At 45.5% G+C, this 22,143-nt stretch overlaps 1 protein-coding gene across 3 annotated transcripts in view; it reads right to left on the bottom strand.

Annotated features, from left to right (window-relative positions):
* Nucleotides 1-22,143, bottom strand: part of pabir2 (PABIR family member 2) — a 170,938-nt gene that overhangs the window by 113,592 nt on the left and 35,203 nt on the right. For all 3 annotated transcript variants that reach the window (XM_041194832.1, XM_041194831.1, XM_041194833.1), the window contains exon 3: nt 14,551-14,607. In XM_041194832.1, the coding sequence (XP_041050766.1) occupies nt 14,551-14,607 (57 nt within the window). The remainder of the gene's footprint in view (nt 1-14,550; nt 14,608-22,143) is intronic.

A 22,143-nucleotide genomic window follows, 5' to 3' on the forward strand; every position in this document is an offset into this window, starting at 1 on the left:
TACAAACTGTGAGGGGACTGTACCATCTTTATACCACACACTGTACCATCTTTACACTACACACTGTACCATCTTTACACCACACAGACTGAGGGGACAGTACCATCTTTACACTACACCCTGTGAGGGGACAGTACCATCTTTACACCACACACTGAGGGGACTGAACCATATTTACACTACACACTGAGGGGACTGTACCATCTTTACACTACACACTGAGGGGACTGTACCATCTTTACACTACACACTGAGGGGACTGTACCACCTTCACACTACACACTGTGAGGGGACTGTACCATCTTCACACTACACACTGTGAGGGGACTGTACCATCTTTACACTACACCCTGTGAGGGGACTGTACCATCTTCACACTACACCCTGTGAGGTGACTGTACCATCTTCACACTACAAACTGTGAGGGGACTGTACCATCTTTACACCACACACACTGTACCATCTTTACACCACACACACTGAGGGGTCTGTGCCATCTTTACACTACACACTGAGGGGCCCGTACCATCTTTACACTACACACTGAGGGGACTGTACCATATTTACACTACACACTGAGGGGACTATGCCATATTTACACTACACACTGAGCACACTGTACCATCCTTACACTACAAACTGTGAGGGGACTGTACCATCTTTACACTACACACTGTGAGGGGACTGTACCATTTTTACACTACACACTGTGAGGGGGCTGTACCATCTTTACCCTGCACACTGTGAGGGGACTGTACCATCTTTACACTACACACTGAGGGGACTGTACCATCTTTACACTACACACTGAGGGGACTGTACCATCTTTACACCACACACACTGAGCGGACAGTACCATCTTCACACCACACACTGTAAGGGGACAGTACCATATTTACACTATAAACTGTGAGGGGACTGTACCATCTTCACACTACAAACCATGAGAGGACTGCACCATCTTTACACCACACACACTGAGGGGAATGTACCATCTTTACACTACACACTGAGGGGAATGTACCATCTTTACACTACACACTGTGAGGGGACTGTACCATCTTCACACTACACACTGTGAGGGGACTGTACCATCTTTACACAACACACGGTAAGGGGACAGTACCATCTTTACACTACACACTGTGAGGGGACAGTACCATCTTTACACTACACACTGTGAGGGAACTGTACGATCTTTGCAATACACACGGTAAGGGGACTGTACCATCTTTACACTACAAACTGTGAGGGGACTGTACCATCCTTACACCACACACACTGAGGGGACTGTACCATCTTTACACTACAAACTGTGAGGGGACTGTACCATCTTTACACCACACACACTGAGGGGACTGTACCATCTTTACACTATACACTGTGAGGGGACTGTACCATCTTTACACTACACACTGTGAGGGGACGGTACCATCTTTCCACTACACACTGAGGGGACAGTACCATCTTCACACTACACACTGTGAAGGGACGGTACCATCTTTACACTACACACTGAGGGGACTGTAAAATCTTTACACTACACACTGAGGGGACGGTACCATCTTTACACCACACACAGTAAGGGGACAGTACCATCTTTACACTACACACTGTGAGGGGACTGTACCATCTTTACACTACACCCTGTGAGGGGACTGTACCATCTTCACACTACACACTGTGAGGGGACTGTACCATCTTTACACTACACCCTGTGAGGGGACTGTACCATCTTTACATTACACCCTGTGAGGGGACTGTACCATCTTCACACTACACACTGAGGGGACTGTACCATCTTCACACTACACACTGAGGGGACTGTACCATCTTCACACCATACACTGTGAGGGGACTGTACCATCTTCACACTACGCACTGTGAGGGGACTGTACCATCTTCACACTGCACACTGTAAAGTGACAGCACCATCTTCACACTATACACTGTGAGGGGACAGTACCATCTTCACACTACACACTGTAAAGTGACAGTACCATCTTCACACTATACACTGTGAGGGGACTGTACCATCTTCACACTACACACTGTGAGGGGACTGTACCATCTTCACACTACACACTGTAAAGTGACAGTACCATCTTCACACTATACACTGTGAGGGGACTGTACCATCTTCACACCATACACTGTAAAGTGACAGTACCATCTTCACACTATACGCTGTGAGGGGACTGTACCATCTTCACACTACACACTGTGAGGGGACAGTACCATCTTCACACCATACACTGTAAAGTGACAGTACCATCTTCACACTATACACTGTGAGGGGACTGTACCATCTTCACACTACACACTGTAAAGTGACAGTACCATCTTCACACTATACACTGTGAGGGGACTGTACCATCTTCACACTACACACTGTGAGGGGACAGTAGCATCTTCACACCATACACTGTAATGTGACAGTACCATCTTCACACTACACACTGTGAGGGGACAGTAGCATCTTCACACTACACACTGTAAAGTGACAGTACCATCTTCACACTACACACTATGAGGGGACTGTACCATCTTTACACTACACCCTGTGAGGGGACTGTACCATCTTCACACTACAAACTGTGAGGTGACTGTACCATCTTTACACCACACACACTGAGGGAACAGTACCATCTTTATACTACACACTGAGGGGACTGTACCATATTTACACTACACACTATGAGGGGACTACCATATTTACACTACACACTGTGAGGGGACCGTACCATCTTCACACTACACACTGTGAGGGGACGGTACCATCTTTACACTACACACTGTGAGGGGACCGTACCATCTTTACACTACACACTGTGAGGGGACCGTACCATCTTTACACTACACACTGTGAGGGGACGGTACCATCTTTACACTACACACTGTGAGGGGACGGTACCATCTTTACACTACATACTGTGAGGAGACGGTACCATCTTTACACTACACACTGTGAGGGGACCGTACCATCTTTACACTACACACTGTGAGGGGCCTGTACCATCTTCACACCACACACTGTAAGGGGACAGTACCATCTTTACACAAAACACACTGTGAGGGGACTGTACCATCTTTACACTACATACTGTGAGGAGACTGTACCATCTTTGCACTACACACTGTGAGGGGACTGTACCATCTTCACACTAAACACTGAGGGGACTGTATCATCTTTACACTACACACTGTGAAGGGACAGTCCCATCTTTATACTACACACTGTAAGGGGACTGTACCATCTTTACACCATACACTATACCATCTGTACACTACACACTGTGAGGGGACTGTACCATCTTTACACTATACACTGTGAGGGGACTGTACCATCTTTACACTACACACTGTGAGGGGACTGTACCATCTTCACACTACACACTGTGAGGGGACTGTACCATCTTTACATTACACCCTGTGAGGGGACTGTACCATCTTCACACTACAAACTGTGAGGGGAATGTACCATCTTTACACCACACACTGTACCATCTTTACACCACACACTGTACCATCTTTACACCACACACACTGAGGGGACAATACCATCTTTACACTACACACTGAGGGGACTGTACCATCTTCACACTACACACTATGAGGGGACTGTACCATCTTTACACTACACCCTGTGAGGGGACTGTACCATCTTCACACTACAAACTGTGAGGTGACTGTACCATCTTTAAACCACACACTGTACCATCTTTACACTACACACACTGTGGGGACAGTACCACCTTCACACTACACACTGAGCGGAATGTACCATCTTTACACTACACACTGTGATCGGAATGTACCACCTTTACACTACACACTGTGAGGGAACTGTACCATCTTTACACTACACCCTGTGAGGGGACTGTACCATCTTAACACTACAAACTGTGAGGGGACAGTACCATCTTTACACCACACTGTGAGGCGACAGTACCATCTTTACACTACACACTGTGAGGGGACTGTAACATCTTTACACTACACACTGTGAGGGGACTGTACCATCTTTACACTACACACTGTGAGGGGACAGTATCATCTTTACACTACACACTGTGAGGGGACTGTACCATCTTCACACTACAAACTGTGAGGGGACTATACCATCTTCACACTAAACACTGAGGGGACTGTACCATCTCTACACTACACACTGTGAGGGGACAGTATCATCTTTACACTACACACTGTGAGGGGACTGTACCATCTTCACACTACAAACTGTGAGGGGACTGTACCATCTTTACACCACACACACTGAGGGGACAGTACCATCTTTACACCACACACACTGAGGGGACAGTACCATCTTTACACTACACACTGAGGGGACTGTACCATCTTTACACTACACACTGTGAGGGGACTGTACCATCTTTACACTACACCCTGTAAGGGGACAGTACCATCTTTACACTACACACTGTGAGGGGACGGTACCATCTTTACACTACACACTGAGGGGACTGTATCATCTTTACACCACACACTGTAAGGGGACAGTACCATCTTTACACTACACACTGTGAGGGGACAGTACCATCTTTACACTACACACTGTGAGGGGACAGTACCATCTTTACACTACACACTGTGAGGGGACGGTACCATCTTTACACCACACACTGTAAGGGGACAGTACCATCTTTACACCACACACTGTAAGGGGACAGTACCATCTTTACACACTGAGCGGACAGTACCATCTTCACACCACACACTGTGAGGGGACTGTACCATCTTTACACTACACACTGTAAGGGGACTGTACCATCTTTACACTACAAACTGTGAGGGGACGGTACCATCTTCACACTACACACTGTGAGGGGACTGTACCATCTTTACACTACAAACTGTGAGGGGACTGTACCATCTTTACACTACACACACTGAGGGGACTGTACCATCTTTACACTCAACACTGAGGGGACTGTACCATCTTTACACTACACACTTAGGGGACTATGGCGTATTTTCACTACAAACTGTGAGTGGACTGTACCATCTTTACACTACACGCTGTGAGAGGACTGTGCCATCTTTTCACTGCACCCTGTGAGGGGATTGTACCATCTTCACACTACAAACTGTGAGGGGCTGTACCATCTTTACACAACACACAGAGGACTGTACCATTTTTACACTACATACTGAGGGGACTGTACCATCTTTACACTACACACTAAGGGGACTGTACCACCTTTACACTACAGACTGTAAGGGGACTGTACCACCTTTACACTACACACTGTAAGGGGACTGTACCATCTTTACACCACACAATGAGCACACTGTACCATCTTTACACTACACACTGTGAGGGGACTGTACCATCAGGAAAATTACAATCACCAGTGAAGTGGTACTTAGCAAACAGTTGGAGCTGCGAGCCGACAAATCCCCAGGTCCTTAAAGGAATTGACCAGTGAGATAATTGATGTGTTGGTTTTAATTTTCCAAAATCCCCTGGATTCAGGGAAGGTGCCATTAGATTGGAAAATAGCAAATGTAATTCCTTTATTCAAAAAAGGAGGGAGACAGAGAGCAGAAAACTATAGGCCAGTTAGATTAATGGCTGTTAAAGGGAAAATGTTGGATGATATTACTAAAGATATTATAACAGGGCACATAGATAAGTTCAATGTAATGAGGCAGAGTCTACATGGTTTTCTGAGGAGGAATCGTGTTTAACCAATTTCTAGGATTTCTTTGACGGAGTCACATGTGCTATGGATAAAGAGGAACTGGTGGATGTACTGTACTTAGATTTCCAGAAGGTATTTGATAAGGTGCCACATCACAGAATAGTTACAGTACAAAAGGAGGCCATTCAGCCCAACATGTCGACACCAGCTCTCCGAATGAGCATTAGGACTTAGTGCCATTCTCCTGCCTTTTCCACTTACTCTTGCACATTGTTTCTATTCAAATAATCATCCAATGCCTTCTTGAATGCCTTGATTGAACCTGCCTCCATCACACGTCCAGGCAATGCAATCCAGACTCAAACCACTTGCTGTGCTAAAAAGCTTTTTCTAACATCACAATAGCTTACTTTGCAAATTACTTTAAATCTGTGCCCTCTCATTCTCAATCCTTTTGCGAGTGGGAACAGTTCCTCCGGTCTACTCTATCCAGCCCCCTCTTGATTTTGAACAGACTCACAGAATCACACAGTGCAGAAGAGGCCCTTCGGCCCATCAAGTCTGCGCCAACATGTGTGAAACACCTGACCTACCTAACTAATCCCATTTACCAGCACTTGGCCCATTGCTTTGAACGTTATGACGTGCCAAGTACTCATCCAGGTATTTTTTAAAAAGGATGTGAGGCAACCCGCCTTCACCACCCTGTCAGGCAGTGCATTCCAGACTGTCACCACCCTCTGGGTAAAAAGGTTTTTCCTCACATCCCCCCTAAACCTCCTGCCCCTCACCTTGAACTTATGTTCCCTTGTGACTGACCCTTCAACTAAGGGGAACAGCTGCTCCCTATCCACCCTGTCCATGCCCATCATAACCTTGTACACCTCGATCAGGTCACCCCTCAGTCTTCTCTGCTCCAACGAAAGTCTATCCAACCTCTCTTCATAACTTAAATGTTTCATCCCAGGCAACATCCTGGTGAATCTCCTCTGCACCCCCTCCAGTGCAATCACATCCTTCCTATAATGTGGCAACCAGAACTGCACACAGTACTCCAGCTGTGGCCTCACCAAGGTTCTATACAACTCCAACATGACCTCCCTACTTTTGTAATCTATACCTCGATTGATAAAGGCAAGTGTCCCATATGCCTTTTTCACCACCCCACTAACTTTCCCTTAATCCTGGGTGTTTCTCACTGAAATCCAAGTACAGCTTTTTCTTTCAAAAGAATACGCTTTTCTAATTTACAGCGATTTAAAAACAGTCACTAACAGCAGTTTCTTACCAACCAATGAACTTGAGGTTTTCCTGTGATGTTACCATTTGTTTTTTTCTCCACTCTGCTTTCGATATCAGCACAGGCCGGTTCTGAGCTGCTGACTGGTGTGCCTCTTCGACTCCTAAGGTAGTAGGAGGAGGACGAAGAAGAAGACGAAGAAGACGAGGAAGACAATAGCATATTATCTAAATGGTGAGAAATTGCAGAGCTCGGAGATGCAGAGGGATCTGGGCATCCTAGTGCCTGAATCACAAAAGGCTAGAATGCAGGTACAGCAAGACTCCTTAAACACCAACTTCCAAACCCCAAGACCACCACCATCTAGAAGGACAAGGGGCAGCAGATAGATGGGAACACCAACACCTAGAAGTTCCCCTCCAAGTCACTCACCATCCTGACTTGGAAATATATCACCGTTCCTTCACTGTCGCTGGGTCAAAGTCCTGGAACTCCCTTCCTAACAGCACTGTGGGAGTACCTACATCACATGGACTGCAGCGGTTCAAGGAACTCACCACCACCTTCTCAAAGGCAACCAGGGGTGGGCAGTAAATGCTGGCCCAGACAGTGAAGCCCACATCCCATGAATGAATTTTTTAAAAATGAGGAAAGAAAATAGAATGTTATTATTTATTGTGAGGGGAATTGAATACAAAAGTAGGGAGGCTATGCTTCAGTTGTACAGGACGCTGGTGAGGTCACATCTGCAATACTGTGTACAGTACTGGTCGCCTTATTTAAGGAAGAATGTAAATGCATTAGAAGCAGTTCAGAGAAGGTTTACTAAATTAATACCTGGAATGGGCAGGTTATCTCCTGAGGAAAGGCTGGACAGGCTAGGCATGTGTCCACTAGACTTTCGAAGAGTAACAGGCAACTTGAGTGAAACATACAAGATCCTGAGGGGTCTTGGCAGAAGGTTACAGTCAGATCAGTCAGGATCTTATTGAATGGCAAAGCAGGTTCGAAGGGCCGAGTGACCTAATCCTGCTCCTAGTCTGTATGTTTGTATGTGCATCCTTGGACCGTTGCGGGCACAGTCCGACGTCCTCGGACCGTTGCGGGCACAGTCCGACGTCCTCGGACCGTTGCGGGCACAGTCCGACGTCCTCGGACCGTTGCGGGCACAGTCCGACGTCCTCGGACCGTTGCGGGCACAGTCCGACGTCCTCGGACTGCACAGTGAGAGGCACTGTACCAGCCTCACAGTGAGAGGCACTGTACCAGCCTCACAGTGAGAGGCACTGTACCAGCCTCACAGTGAGAGGCACTGTACCAGCCTCACAGTGAGAGGCACTGTACCAGCCTCACAGTGAGAGGCACTGTACCAGCCTCACAGTGAGAGGCACTGTACCAGCCTCACAGTGAGAGGCACTGTACCAGCCTCACAGTGAGAGGCACTGTACCAGCCTCACAGTGAGAGGCACTGTACCACCCTCACAGTGAGAGGCACTGTACCACCCTCACAGTGAGAGGCACTGTACCACCCTCACAGTGAGAGGCACTGTACCACCCTCACAGTGAGAGGCACTGTACCATCTGCACTGGACACAGAATGGCTGCACATGTGCAGTTCGTTCCTTCTTGTGTTCTTCAGCTTCTACACGTGGTGCTGACTGGAGAACAGCCACAGATGTGCAATTGGGCATATTCTCATCTTCAGGCCGGGAACCAGCCCTGCACAGTTTGTTCTTTTCCATTAAAGGGAGCCCTGCACCTGCGCAGGAGAACAAACAAAAGCATAATGAATGACAGTAAAAATCATCGGGTGACCCAGAAAAGAAGGGCCATTTTCCAGAGTGACACAGAGAAGACAGGATGGGAACTGCAGAGAGCAGATTTCCCAGAAAAACAAAAGAAAAGTCCCAAAACCAGGGAGTTGGGACAGGAAAAGTTCCCAAGACGACAGCTAAGTCAAGGAACAAGGACAAGGAATGTAGAACAGATCCTGTTCAGTGAAGTTAAAATAAGGAACAGAGGAAAAGGCTCCAAATTAAAGAGAAAGCTGCAGGGAGCAGAGTCAAGGCAAAGTGGGCTTGCGAAAAGTCAGAAGAACCTAGGAGATAGCCTAGGTGGCTGACTCCTTACTGTGGACCTGTGAAGCAGTGGTGTTCTGTTGACATGGCTGAGTATCTGAGAGAGTGCATGGAAGGCGAAGCTTGAATGCACGTGGCGATTCAGGGGAGAGGAACATTAGAAGGAGAGACTGAAACCCTGGAGGTGGACCCTTGTGCAAGGCATCCGAGAGAAAGCATTGTTTGGGAGAAGATTCCAAAGGGAATTCTTCGAGAGTGGAAACCCTTGTGTGAAAAATGGAGTTTAGTGAGACTGGTTGGCTCATGTGTGACAAGGGTCTGGCGGCAGTTGATGAGAGATCCATAGCATCTTTTTGGAGTGGCTTCTGTCACTTGGTTTCAGACTGTGGTGTATCTGACCACAGGTCACCTATTGTTTTACATGGACTGTATACTTACAGTGAACATTCAAGTATAAGATAGATTTTGTAACTTGTGTTATCCTTATGAATCTGTATATATCTGTAAAGGTACAGTTGTGGGTGAAGGAGTATTGTCATAGTTCATCATTTCTTGTTTAATATATGTTTTATTCTTTTGTTTAAAGCTCATCAATTGACTCCTGTGACTCTGTTCAGTAGCCGCTCTCCACGTTTCTAAACAAAACATAAAAATTAGAATCTATCAAACCAGGTTCCACCCTGGGACCTGACTTGTCCAGTAGTAACATCAGTTGGGGTCATAACAACTGTACCATCCTTATACTGTGCAGGCACTGTATTATCCTTGCACTGTGCAAGCACTGTGAGAGTGAGGGTTTAATAGTAGGTAATAAGGAAATGACAGATGAAATTAACAAATATTTTGCTTCTGTCTTCATGACAGAGGTTGCAAGAAACATTCCAGTAATAGCCCTAAATCAAGGAGGTGGAAGGGAGAGGGAAACTTGGTGAAACTACAATCACTTGGGAAGCCTTACTGAGCAAACTGTTGGAGCTGTGGGCTGAAAAGTCTCTGGGTCCTGATGGATTACATCCTAGAATCTTAAAAGTGGTGGCTAATAAGGTCATAGGCACATTGATGTTAATTTTCCAAAAATCGCTAGATTCTGGATAGGTTCCATCAGACTGGAAAGCAGCAAATATAACCCCTCTATTCAAGTAGGGAGGGAGGCAGAAAACAGGAAACTATAGAGCAGTTAGCTTAACATCTGTCATGGGAAAGGTGCTAGAATTGATAGTTAAGGAGGTTATAGCAGGGCACTTAGAAAAACAGGAAATAGGGATTAGAATAGTTAGGTACTTGTTTGACCGGTGCAAACTCGATGAGCTGAAGGGCCTTCTTCTATGCTGTAGACCTCTATGACTATGACTGTTACAGGTGAGGTCCACCCTCATTCGTCAAAGAAACATAGAAAACAGGAGCAGGAGTAGATCATTCGGCTCTTTGAGCCTGCTCTGCCATTCAGCACGATCATGGCTGATCATCTATCTCAAAGCCATACTCCTGCTCTCTCCCCACACCCTTGACACCTTTAGAGTCCAGAAACCTATCAAGTCCATTCTTAAATATATTCAGTGACTTGACCTTAGAGCCCTCTGTGATAGAGAATTCCACAGGTTCACAATCTCTGAGTGAAGAAGTTTCTCCTCATCTCAGTGCTAAATGGCCCACCCCATATCCTGAGACTGTGACCCCTTGTTTTAGACCACCAGCCCAAGGAAACATCATCCCTGCATCCAGTCTGTCCATCCCTGTCAGAATTTTATACTTTTCAATGAGATCCCCTCTCATTCTTTTAAACTGCAGTGAAAACAGACTTCGTCAACCCAATCTCCCCTCATACAACATCCCAAGACTCAGTCTGGTGAACTTTCGCTGCACCCTCTATGACAAGTATGTCCTTTCTTAGGTAAGGAGACCAGAACTGCACACAGGGTGTATATCCAGACACCATTTAAATAAGTCAAAGATTTCTGCCTCTGCTACTCTTTCGGGCAGTGAGTTCCAGACTCCTACCACCCTCTGGGTGAAAATTTTTTTTCTACTAATCATCTATTCCCCTTAGTCACTGAACTCTCTGCTAAAATAAATAGGCCTTTCCCATCCACTCTATCCAGGCTCCTCACAACCCTGTAATCTTAATCAAATCTCCCCTCAGCCTCCTCTGTTCAAAGGAGAACAACCCCAGTCTATCCGATCTTTCCTTATAGCTATAATTTTCCAGTCCCAACAACATCCTCATAAATCTCCTCTGTCCTCTCTCTAATGCAATTACATCCTTTCTGTAATGAGGTGACCAGAACTGCATGCAGTACTCAAGTTGTGGCCTAAGTAATGTTTAATATAGTTCCAGCATAACTTCCAGGCTCTTATATTCTATACCTCAGCTAATAAATGAAAGGATTCTATATGTCTTCTTAACCACCTTATCAACCTGTCCTGCCACCTTCAGGGATTTGTGGACATTCACTCCAAGATTCCTCATTTCCTCTACACCGCTCAGTATCCTCACATCTATTGTGCAACCCTTTGCATTGTTTGACCTTCCCAGATGCAATACCTCACACTTCTCTGGGTTGAATTCCATTTGCCTCTTTTCTTCCCACCTGACCAGTCCATTGATATCCACCCGCAGTCTACACCTATCCTCCTCAATATCAACCACACGGCCAATTTTTGTGTCATCTGCAAACTTCTTGATCATGTCCACTACATTTAAGTCCAAATCATTAATATATACACAAAAAGCAGAGAAAAATTTTGCACATCCTATCCACAAATCTTACTTCTTGCTGAGGATTTTTAGTTGTACTTTTTGATCAACATTTCCAATTGTATACTTCTGTGTCAACATTATCTATTGGGTTTTACACTGACAAAATGGTCACAATGTGGTTGCGGTGTCTGTTCATAGGGTGGCTATGTGGAATGAATTTCTGAAACTACTTTCTCAAGTCCATCTCCACTCTGTAGATTAAATAACGAGTGCTGATTGACTAACAATCGGCTATTTACAGGGATCTCTTAAAGAATGGATATTGCCCTCACTTCAGTTAAGGCCACAAGGCTATTATGTCCCAGAAGAATGAGAAGATTTATTACAAGTCAGTGCATCCATACAAAACAAAAATATGTAAATAAAATCAGGCAATTTACTTCCGTGTGTTATAACTTATATACACCCAACAGCTTGCACTGTACACTGATACATATTTTCATTTCAGTCTGTAAATTAAGTTAACATCTCCTCTGGGGATCTTCCTCCCACAGCTTCCAACCTGATAGTCGCCCAACCTTGGACGGCCCGCTTCTATCTCCTACCCAAAATCCACAAACAGAACTGTCCCAGTAGACCGATCGTCTCAGCTTGCTCCTGCCCCACAGAACTCATTTCTCGTTATCTTGACTCCCTTCTCTCTCCCCTTGTCCAGTCCCTTCCCACCTACGTCCGTGATTCCTCTGACACCTTACGTCACATCAACAATTTCCAGTTCCCTGGCCCCAACCACTTCCTCTTCACCATGGACGTCCAATCCCTCTACACCTCCATCCCCCACCAGGATGGTCTGAGGGCCCTTAGCTTCTTCCTCGAACAGAGGCCCGAACAATCCCCATCCACCACTACTCTCCTCCGTCTGGCTGAACTTGTTCTCACACTGAACAATTTCTCCTTCAACTCCTCTCACTTCCTCCAAATAAAAGGTGTAGCTATGGGTACCCGCATGGGCCCCAGCTATGCCTGTCTCTTTATGGGGTATGTGGAACATTCCTTGTTCCAGTCCTACTCTGGCCCCCTTCCACAACTCTTTCTCCGGTACATCGATGATTACTTCGGTGCTGCTTCATGCTCTCGTCGGGACTTGGAAAAATTTATTAATTTTGCTTCCAATCTCCACCCCTCCATCATTTTCACGTGGTCCATCTCTGACACTTCCCTTCCCTTCCTTGACCTCTCTGTCTCAATCTCTGGTGATAGACTGTCCACCAATATCCATTACAAACCCACCGACTCCCACAGCTACCTCGACAACAGCTCCTCACACCCCGCCTCCTGTAAGGACTCCATCCCATTCTCTCAGTTCCTTCACCTCCGTCGCATCTGTTCCGATGATGCTACCTTCAAAAACAGTTCCTCTGACATGTCCTCCTTCTTCCTTAACCGAGGTTTTCCACCCACGGTCGTTGACAGGGCCCTCAACCGTGTCCAGCCCATCTCCCGCGCATCCGCCCTCACGCCTTCTCCTCCCTCCCAGAACCATGATAGGGTCCCCCTTGTCCTCACTTAACACCCCACCAGCCTCCGCATTCAAAGGATCATCCTCCGCCATTTCCGCCAACTCCAGCATAATGCCACCACCAAACACATCTTCTCTTCACCCCCCCCCATTGGCATTCCGTAGGGATCGCTCCCTCCGGGACACCCTGGTCCACTCCTCCATCACCCCCTACTCCTCAACCCCCTCCTATGACACCACCCACTCCATGCCCACGCAAAAGATGCAACACCTGCCCCTTCACTTCCTCTCTCCTCACCGTCCAAGGGCCCAAACACTCCTTTCAATTGAAGCAACATTTCACTTGCATTTCCCCCAACTTAGTCTACTGCATTCGTTGCTCCCAATGTGGTCTCCTCTACATTGGAGAGACCAAATGTAAACTGGGCGACCGCTTTGCAGAACACCTGCGGTCTGTCCGCAAGAATGACCCAAACCTCCCTGTCGCTTGCCATTTTAACACTCCACCCTGCTCTCTTGCCCACATGTCTGTCCTTGGCTTGCTGCATTGTTCCAGTGAAGCCCAACGCAAACTGGAGGAACAACACCTCATCTTCTGACTAGGCACTTTACAGCCTTCCGGACTGAACACTGAATTCAACAACTTTAGGTCTTGAGCTCCCCCCTCCATCCCCACCCCCTTTCTGTTTCCCCCTTCCTTTTGTATTTTTTCCAATAAATTATATAGATTTTTCTTTTCCCATCTATTTCCATTATTTTTAAATATTTTAAATCTTTTATGCTCTCCCCACCCCCACTAGAGCTATACCTTGAGTGCCCTACCATCCATTCTTAATCAGCACATTCATTTAGATAATATCACCAACTTTAACACCTATGTGTTCTTTTGTCCTGTTGTTTGTGACATCTTTTGATGATCTGCTTCTATCACTGCTTTTGCCTACAACCACACCACCCCCCACCACTTCTCTCTCTCTCCCCCCCACACCTTAAACCAGCTTATATTTCAAATCTTTCTTGAACTCGAACTCAAGTTCTGTCGAAGGGTCATGAGGACTCGAAACGTCAACTCTTTTCTTCTCTGCTGATGCTGCCAGACCTGCTGAGTTTTTCCAGGTAATTCTGTCTTTGTTTTTAACATTGTGGGTGTCTCTTACAAAGCAGAGTGCATTAATAAGTAGGTTACTGCTGAAAAACCTCCCAGCAAACAAATACTGTGATATACGTGGAACGTTCCCACACACTCAAATCAGGAGTAGTAACATATGATTGAACACTTATGCCCTGTACTGAAATTTCCATCCGATCTCTCAGTTTTAACTACAACAGGAAGCATGCATCTACATTACCTGTTTGATCTGATGCAGCCTGCTGCTGGGGATACGAACTGGTGATGAGGGAACAATCTTCAAAACAAAAGAAAGGTAAAAATTAAAAAATGCAAAATTTATTACAAATCTAGAATTTTCACATGATTTTAAATTATATTGTTTGGGTGAATTTTTGTGATCAAACTGAGAAATGTCATTGCTGAGGAATGCAGCACTGTCTGTTTTTAGGTATGTAATGCTAAGCAATTTCAAAGGTGCACTCAACAAAGGGTCTGAGCTAGAGCACAGCATCCTGACTTCTTCCCAGATGTGTCAGAATCTCACCCACAAAAGTGTCTGTAGCTGTCCCAGTGCAACAGCTCCACACCTGCCATTTGGTCTGGTGGCACTGTCACTGGACTAGTAATCCAGAAATCCAGGGTAGTGCTCTGGGGACCCAGGTTCAAATCCCACCACAGATGGTGAAATTTGAATTCAATAAAAATCTGGAATTAAAAGTCTAATGATGACCATGGAACCATTGTTGATTGTCTTTAAAAAAAAACCATCTGGCTCACTAATGGCCTTACAGAGTCTGGCCTAAATGTAACTCCAGACCCACAGCAATGTGGTTGACTCTTAAATGTTCAGAGAAATGGCCTAGCAAGCCACTCAGTTGTATCAACCACAACAAAGTCTGAAAGGAATGAAACTGGATGGACTGCCCGGCATTAACCTAGGCAATGAAAATGACAATTGCAAAATCAGCCCTCTTGAACCTGCAAAGTCCTCCTTATTGGGGGCTAGTGCCAAAACAGCCTGACATTGAGAGTATGTCTACATTCCAGACACAACCATCCCTGGGTATGTCCTTTCCCACCAACATGAAGAGACCCAGCAGAGGTGGTGGCACAGTGGTATACAGTCAGGAGGGAGTTGCCCTGGGAGTCCTCAACTTCGACTCCGGACCCCATGAAATCTCATAGCGTCAGGTAAAACATAGGCAAGGAAACCTCCTGCTGATTACCGCTTACCATCCTCCCTCATCTGAGGAGTCAGTACTCCTCCATGTTGAACACCACTTGGTGGATGCACTGAGGGTAGCAAGGGTGCAGAATGTACTCTGGGTGGGGGACTTCAATGTCCATCACCAAGAGTGGCTCAGTGCCACCACTACAACAAGCTGTCTGAGCGCAAGAGAGGGGCCGGGGGATAAGGGAGCGTGAGAGAGGGGCCGGGGGATAAGGGAGATGAAGGAGCGTGAGAGAGGAGCCGGGGGATAAGGGAGCACAAGAGAGAAGTCGGGGGATAAGGGAGCATGAGAGAGGAGCCAGGGGATAAGGGAGATAAAGGGACGTGAGAGAGGAGCCGGGAGATAAGGGAGTGCGAGAGAGGAGCCGGAGGAGCCAGGAGATAAGGAAGCGTGAGAGAAGGAGCCGGGGGATAAGGGAGATAAAGGGACGCGAGAGAGGAGCCGGGGGATAAGGGAGTGTGAGAGAAGGAGCCGGGAGATAAGGGGGTTAAGGGGGATAAGGGAGTTAGATTGTGGTGGGCCTCAGTGGACAGACCAGATTTAGAGAAAATCAAGTGTGATGTCATAGGGAGCCAGGTAAGTAATTGGTTGGTGAGTATTTTACTTATTTTGCTAATTTTCTTTTAAATGTTGGTGTAATTTATCGGTAACTGTAAGGTTTTTTATAATAAGGTTTTTGTAATGCCAGTTATAAAGCTTTTTGGGAGTAATACAAGTTTATTCAATTAAATTTAGAAAAAGATAAATAAATCAAAGTAAAACTTTAAAATAAACATAACTGAAATAAATACCTAAAACACATAGTTGTGTAATTAAGCAACGTATAACTTTTAGTTGTAGGTGGTACTAGCTTTTAATGAGCATAGCAAATTGTAGTTTATGTTGTAATTCTTCTTAGTTAATTAAGAAAGTACATAAACTAAATTAACCAAATAACATACAAAATAATGGCAGGGCAGGTGTTATCTTGCAGTTGTAGAATGTGGGAGCTTCTGGACACCAAGGCAATCCAGGACAAACACATTTAGAGGAAGCATAAGCAACTAGAGGAACTCGGGGTCAGGATTATTGATCCAGAACTGCAGACACCGCACAACATAAGGTAGGGGCAGAAATACCTGGACACTTTGTTCCAGAAGACAGTGACTACTCTTAGAATAGGGTCGACTGTTTTGGTCAGCAGTGAGGGACAGGAGGATGTGACCACGAGTGAGGCAGGTAAATGGACCAAGCAGTTGGGGAAGAGCTTCAGACTTTGCAATTGTCAAACAGATTCAAAGTGCTTGCTGCCTGTGTGGATGAAAGAGAGGTGTGCAGAGTAGATGAACAAACTGACCATGGCACCATGGTACAGGAACCCATTCAATTGGGGGCTGGGGTGGCAAACAGGAATGCAGTGCTAGTATAGGACAGTATAGTGAGGGGAGTGACACTGTTCGCTGCAGCTAAGAGTAAAAGTCCAGGAGGCGGTGTTGCCTGCCCGGGGCCAGGGTTCGGGGCATTAACTCAGGGCCAAGAAGACCTTAAAGTAGGAGAGGGAGGATCCAGTTGTCATGATACATGGAGGTTCCATCAACATAGGCAGGACAAGGAAAGAGTTTCTGCATGGTCAGTATGAAGAGCTAGGCACCAAGTTAAGAAGCAAAACCTCAAAGGTGATAATCACTGTGCCATGTGCAAATTGGCATAGGGCAAATAAAGTTAGGGAATTGTATGCATGGCTCAAATTCTGATGTGGGAGAAGTGGTTTGTGGGGCACTGGCATCAGTACTAAGGGAAGTGGGGGCTGTACCGTTGGGATGGTCTATACCTGAACCGTGAGGTTCAGAGAATGGGAGGAAGGGACTGGAAGAAAAAAAACCTAAGAATACACCAACAGTCAGGACTAAAAGTTACAAAGATAACAAAAAGACAAAACCAAAGGCTCTATAATCTGAATGTGCATAGCATTCATAAAGTAAATGAATTGATAGCGCACAATGAAGAAAGTAAATATGATTTGATAACCATTACAGAGACAAGGCTCCAGGATGAAAAGGATTGGGTCCTGAATGTTGAGGGATAAATGACCCTCAAGAAGAATAGGAATCTAAGTAAAGATGGAGGGGTAGCACTATTAATCAAGGATGGCATTGATGCAATAGTTAGAGATGGTCTTGGTTCAGGAGATCAGGATGTAGAATCAGTTTGAGTAGAGATGAAACAGTAGGGGAAAGAAAGCACTAGTGGGAGTGGTCTCCAGGCCCCCCTACAGTAACCACAATGTAAGGTAAAGTATACAAGAAAGAAAGATTGGGTTCTTGTAATAAAGGAATGGCAATAATCATAGGAGACTTTAATCTACATATAAACTGGAAAAATCAGATTGGCAGTAGCAGCCTGGATGAGGAGTTTATAGAATGCTTTCGAGATAGTTTCTTAGAGCAGCACGTCTGGAACCAACCAGCAAACAGGTTAGAATAGACTTGGTATTGTGTAATGTGACAGGATTAATTAATGACCCCAGAGTAAAGGCTCCCCTAGGTAACAGCAACCATAATATGATTGTATTTTCTATATAGCTTAAAAAAGAGAAGAGTGGGATGAAGACTAGTTTTTTAAATTTAAATAAAGGAAACTATGTGGACTTGAAAGCAGAGCTAGCTGAAGTGAACTGGGATACTAGGTTAGAGAATAGATCAACAGATAAACAGTAGCAGACTTTAGGGGGATATTTCTGAATACACAGAATAAGTATATTCCTACTGTAAAAAAAAAATTCTAAGGGGAGGGCCCAATACCTGCGTTTATCTAAAGTGGTTAAAGAAAGCATCAAGCTTAAGGAAAAAGTACATAACTGCACAAGGATGAGTGACAGGTTAGATCATTCATCAGAACATAAAGAACAGCGAGAGCGCGAGCGAGGGGGGAGCGCGAGCGAGGGGGGAGCGCGAGCGAGGGGGGAGCGCGAGCGAGGGGGGAGCGCGAGCGAGAGGGGAGCGCGAGCGAGGGGGGAGCGCGAGCGAGAGCGAGGGGGGAGCGCGAGCGCGAGCGAGGGGGGAGCGCGAGCGCGAGCGAGGGGGGAGCGCGAGCGCGAGAGAGGGGGGAGCGCGAGCGCGAGAGAGGGGGGAGCGCGAGCGCGAGAGAGGGGGGAGCGCGAGCGCGAGAGAGGGGGGAGCGCGAGCGCGAGAGAGGGGGGAGCGCGAGCGCGAGAGAGGGGGGAGCGCGAGCGCGAGAGGTTAATCAGGAAAAAGAATCTAGGGTACGAGGGAAGCTAGCTAGAAATGTTAAAACAGATAGTGACAGTTTCTACACGTATTTAAAAAGGAAAAGAGTAAGTAAAGTGAGTATTGGTTCTCTCGAGAGTGACAATGGGGAAATCACAGAATCTTAACGGCACAGAAGGTGGCCATTCGGCCCATCATGTGTACACGGCTCTCCAAAATGAGCATTTGACCTAGTGCCATTGCCCTGCCTTTTCCCTGCACATTATTTGAATAGAAACAGTGATCTAATGCCCTCTTGAATGCCTCAATTGAACCTGCCTCCACCACACTTCCAGGCAGTGCATTCCACACACTCGATGTGTTAAAAAGTTTTTTCTCACGTCACACTTGCTTCTTTTGCAAATCAATTTAAATCTGGGCCCTCTCGTTTGCGATCCTTTTACGAGCGGGAACAGCTTCTCTCTATCTACTCTGTCCAGCCCCCTCATGACTTTGAACATCTCTGTCAAATCTCCTCTCAACCTTCTTCTCTCCAAGGAAAACAGTCACAACCTCTCCAATCTACCCTCATAGCTGAAGTTTCTTATCCCTGGAACCATTCTCATAAACCTCTTCTGCACTCTCTCCATTGTGTTCACGTCCTTCCTTTAATGTGGTGCCCAGAACTGTACACAATATTCCAGCTGAGGTCTAATGAGTGTCTTATATAAATTCAGCATAACCTCCCTGCTCTTGTATTCTATCCCCTATTAATAAAGCCCAGGATACTATATGCTTTATTAACTGCTCTCTCTACCTGTCCTGCCATCTCCAATGATCTATGCACATATACACCCAGGTCTTTCTGCTCCTGAACCCCCTTCAAAATTTCACCTTTTACTTTATATTGTCTGTCCATGTTCTTCCTCCAAAAATGCATCACCTCACACTTCCCAACATTGAACTTAATCTGCCACCTATCTGCCCACTCCACCAACTTTCTACGTCCTCTTGAAGTTCTACACCATCCTCCTTGCAGTTTACAACACTCCCAAGCTTCGTATCATTCACAAACTTCTAAATTGTCCCCTGCACACCAAGATCTAGATCATTAATATACATCAGGAAAAGCAAGGGTCCCAATGCTGATCCCTGTGGAACTCCAGTACAAACCATCCACCAGCCCAAAAAATATCCATTGACCATTACTCTCTGCTTCCTACTTTTCAGCCAATTTTGTATCCACCTTGCTACTGCCCCTTTTATTCTCACGATCTGTTGTGTGGCACTGTGTCAAATGCCTTTTCAAAGTCCATGTACACCATATCAACAGCATTACCCTCATCGATGTTTTCTGTTACCTCTTCAAAAAACTCCAGCAAGGGAGTTACTAGCAGATAATAAAGAAATGGCAGATGAAGTGAACAAATATTTTGCTTCTGTCCTCACTATAGAAGATACAAAAGACATTCCAGTAATAGCTGTAAAGGGGGAGATGGAAGGGAGAGAGGAACTTGGTGAAATTACAATCACTAGGGAAGCGTTATTGAGCAAACTGATCGAACTGAAGCTGACAGGTTTCCAGGTCCCAATGGACTTCATCCTAGTGTCTTAAAAGAAGTAGCTAATGAAGTATGTAGTGATCTATGTAATGAAGAGCTGAGAAACACTAAGGGGCAAAAAGTGTTAGTGGGGGTTGTATACAGACCCCCAAACTATAGTGGTGATGTTGGGAATAGCATTAAACAGGAAATTAGAGACGCATGCAATAAAGGAACATCTGTAATTATGGGTGACTTCAATCTGCATAAAGATTGGGCAAATCAAATTAGTAACAATACCGTAGAGGAGGAATTCCTGGAGCGTATACGGGATGGTTTTCTGGAACAATACGTTAAGGAACCAACTAGAGAACAGGCCATCCTAGACTGGGTATTGTGACATGAGAAAGGAATAATTGGCAATCTAGTTGTGCGAGGCCTCTTGGGGATGAGCGACCATAATATGATAGAATTCTTCAAGATGGAGAGTGAGGTAGTTGATTCTGAGACTAGGATCCTGAATCTTAATAAAGGAAACTACAATGGTATATAACGCGAGTTGGCTATGATGGATTGGGAAATGTTACTTAAAGGGATGACAGTGGACAGGCAATGGCAAACATTCAAAGGGCACATGGGTAAACTGCAACAATTGTTTATTCCTGTCTGACGCAAAAGTAAAACAGGAAAGGTGGCCAAACCATGGCTTACAAGGGAAATTAGAGATAGTATTAGATCCAAGGAAGAGGCATACAAATTGGCTAAAGAAAACAGACCTGAGGATTGGGAGCAGTTTAGAATTCAACAAAGGAAGACCAAGGGGTTGATTCAGAAGGGGAAAAGAGAGTACGAGAGTCAGCTTGCAGGGAACATAAAAACTGACTGTAAAAGTTTCTATAGGTACGTGAAGAGAAAAAGATTGGTGAAGACAAATGTAGGTCCCTTACAGTCAGAAACAGGGGAATTTATAATAGGGAACAAAGAAATACATACTTTGGTTCTGTCTTCACAAAGGAGAACACGAATAACATACCAGAAATGTTGGGGTTCACAGGGTTTAGTGAGAGGGAGGAACTGAAATAAATCAGTATTAGTAGGGAAATGGTGTTGGGGAAATTGATGGGATTGAAGGCCGATAAATCCCCAGGGCTTGATTGACATCCCAGAGTACTTAAGGAAGTGGTCCTAGAAATAGTGGATGCATTAGTGGTCATCTTCTGAGATTCTATAGACTCTGGAACAGTTCCCACAGATTGGAGGGTAGCTAATAACCCCACTATTTAAAAAGGGAGGTAGAGAGAAAGCAGGAAATTATAGACCAGTTAGCCTGACGTTGTTAGCAGGGAAAATTCTAGAGTACATTAGAAAAGATTTAATAGCTAAGCACTTGGAAAACAGTGGCAGAATCGGACAGAGACAGCATGGATTTATGAAAGGGAAATCACGCTTGACAAATCTACTGGAATTTTTCGAGGATGTGACTAGTAGAGTTGAGGAGGGGGAGCCAGTGGATGTGGTTTATTTGGACTTTCAGGAGGCTTTCAACAAAGTCCCACAGAAGAGATCGACGTGTAAAATTAAAGCGCATGGAACTGGGGGTAGTGTATTGAGATGGACAGAAAACTGGTTGGCAGACAGGAAACAAAGAGTAAGAATAAACAGGTCATTTTCCGAATGGCAGGCAGTGCCTAGTGGGGTACCGCAGGGATCCGTGCTGGGTCCCCAGCTATTCAGAGTATATATTAATGATTTAGACGAGGGAATTAAATGTAATATCTCCAAATTTGCAGATGACACAAAGCTGGGTGGGAGGGTGAGCTGTGAGGAGGATGCAGGGATGCTTCATTTGGACAAGCTGAGTGAGTGGGCAAAT

This window comes from Carcharodon carcharias, chromosome 9 (genome assembly GCF_017639515.1).
Source record: "Carcharodon carcharias isolate sCarCar2 chromosome 9, sCarCar2.pri, whole genome shotgun sequence".
Lineage (NCBI taxonomy): Eukaryota > Metazoa > Chordata > Chondrichthyes > Lamniformes > Lamnidae > Carcharodon > Carcharodon carcharias.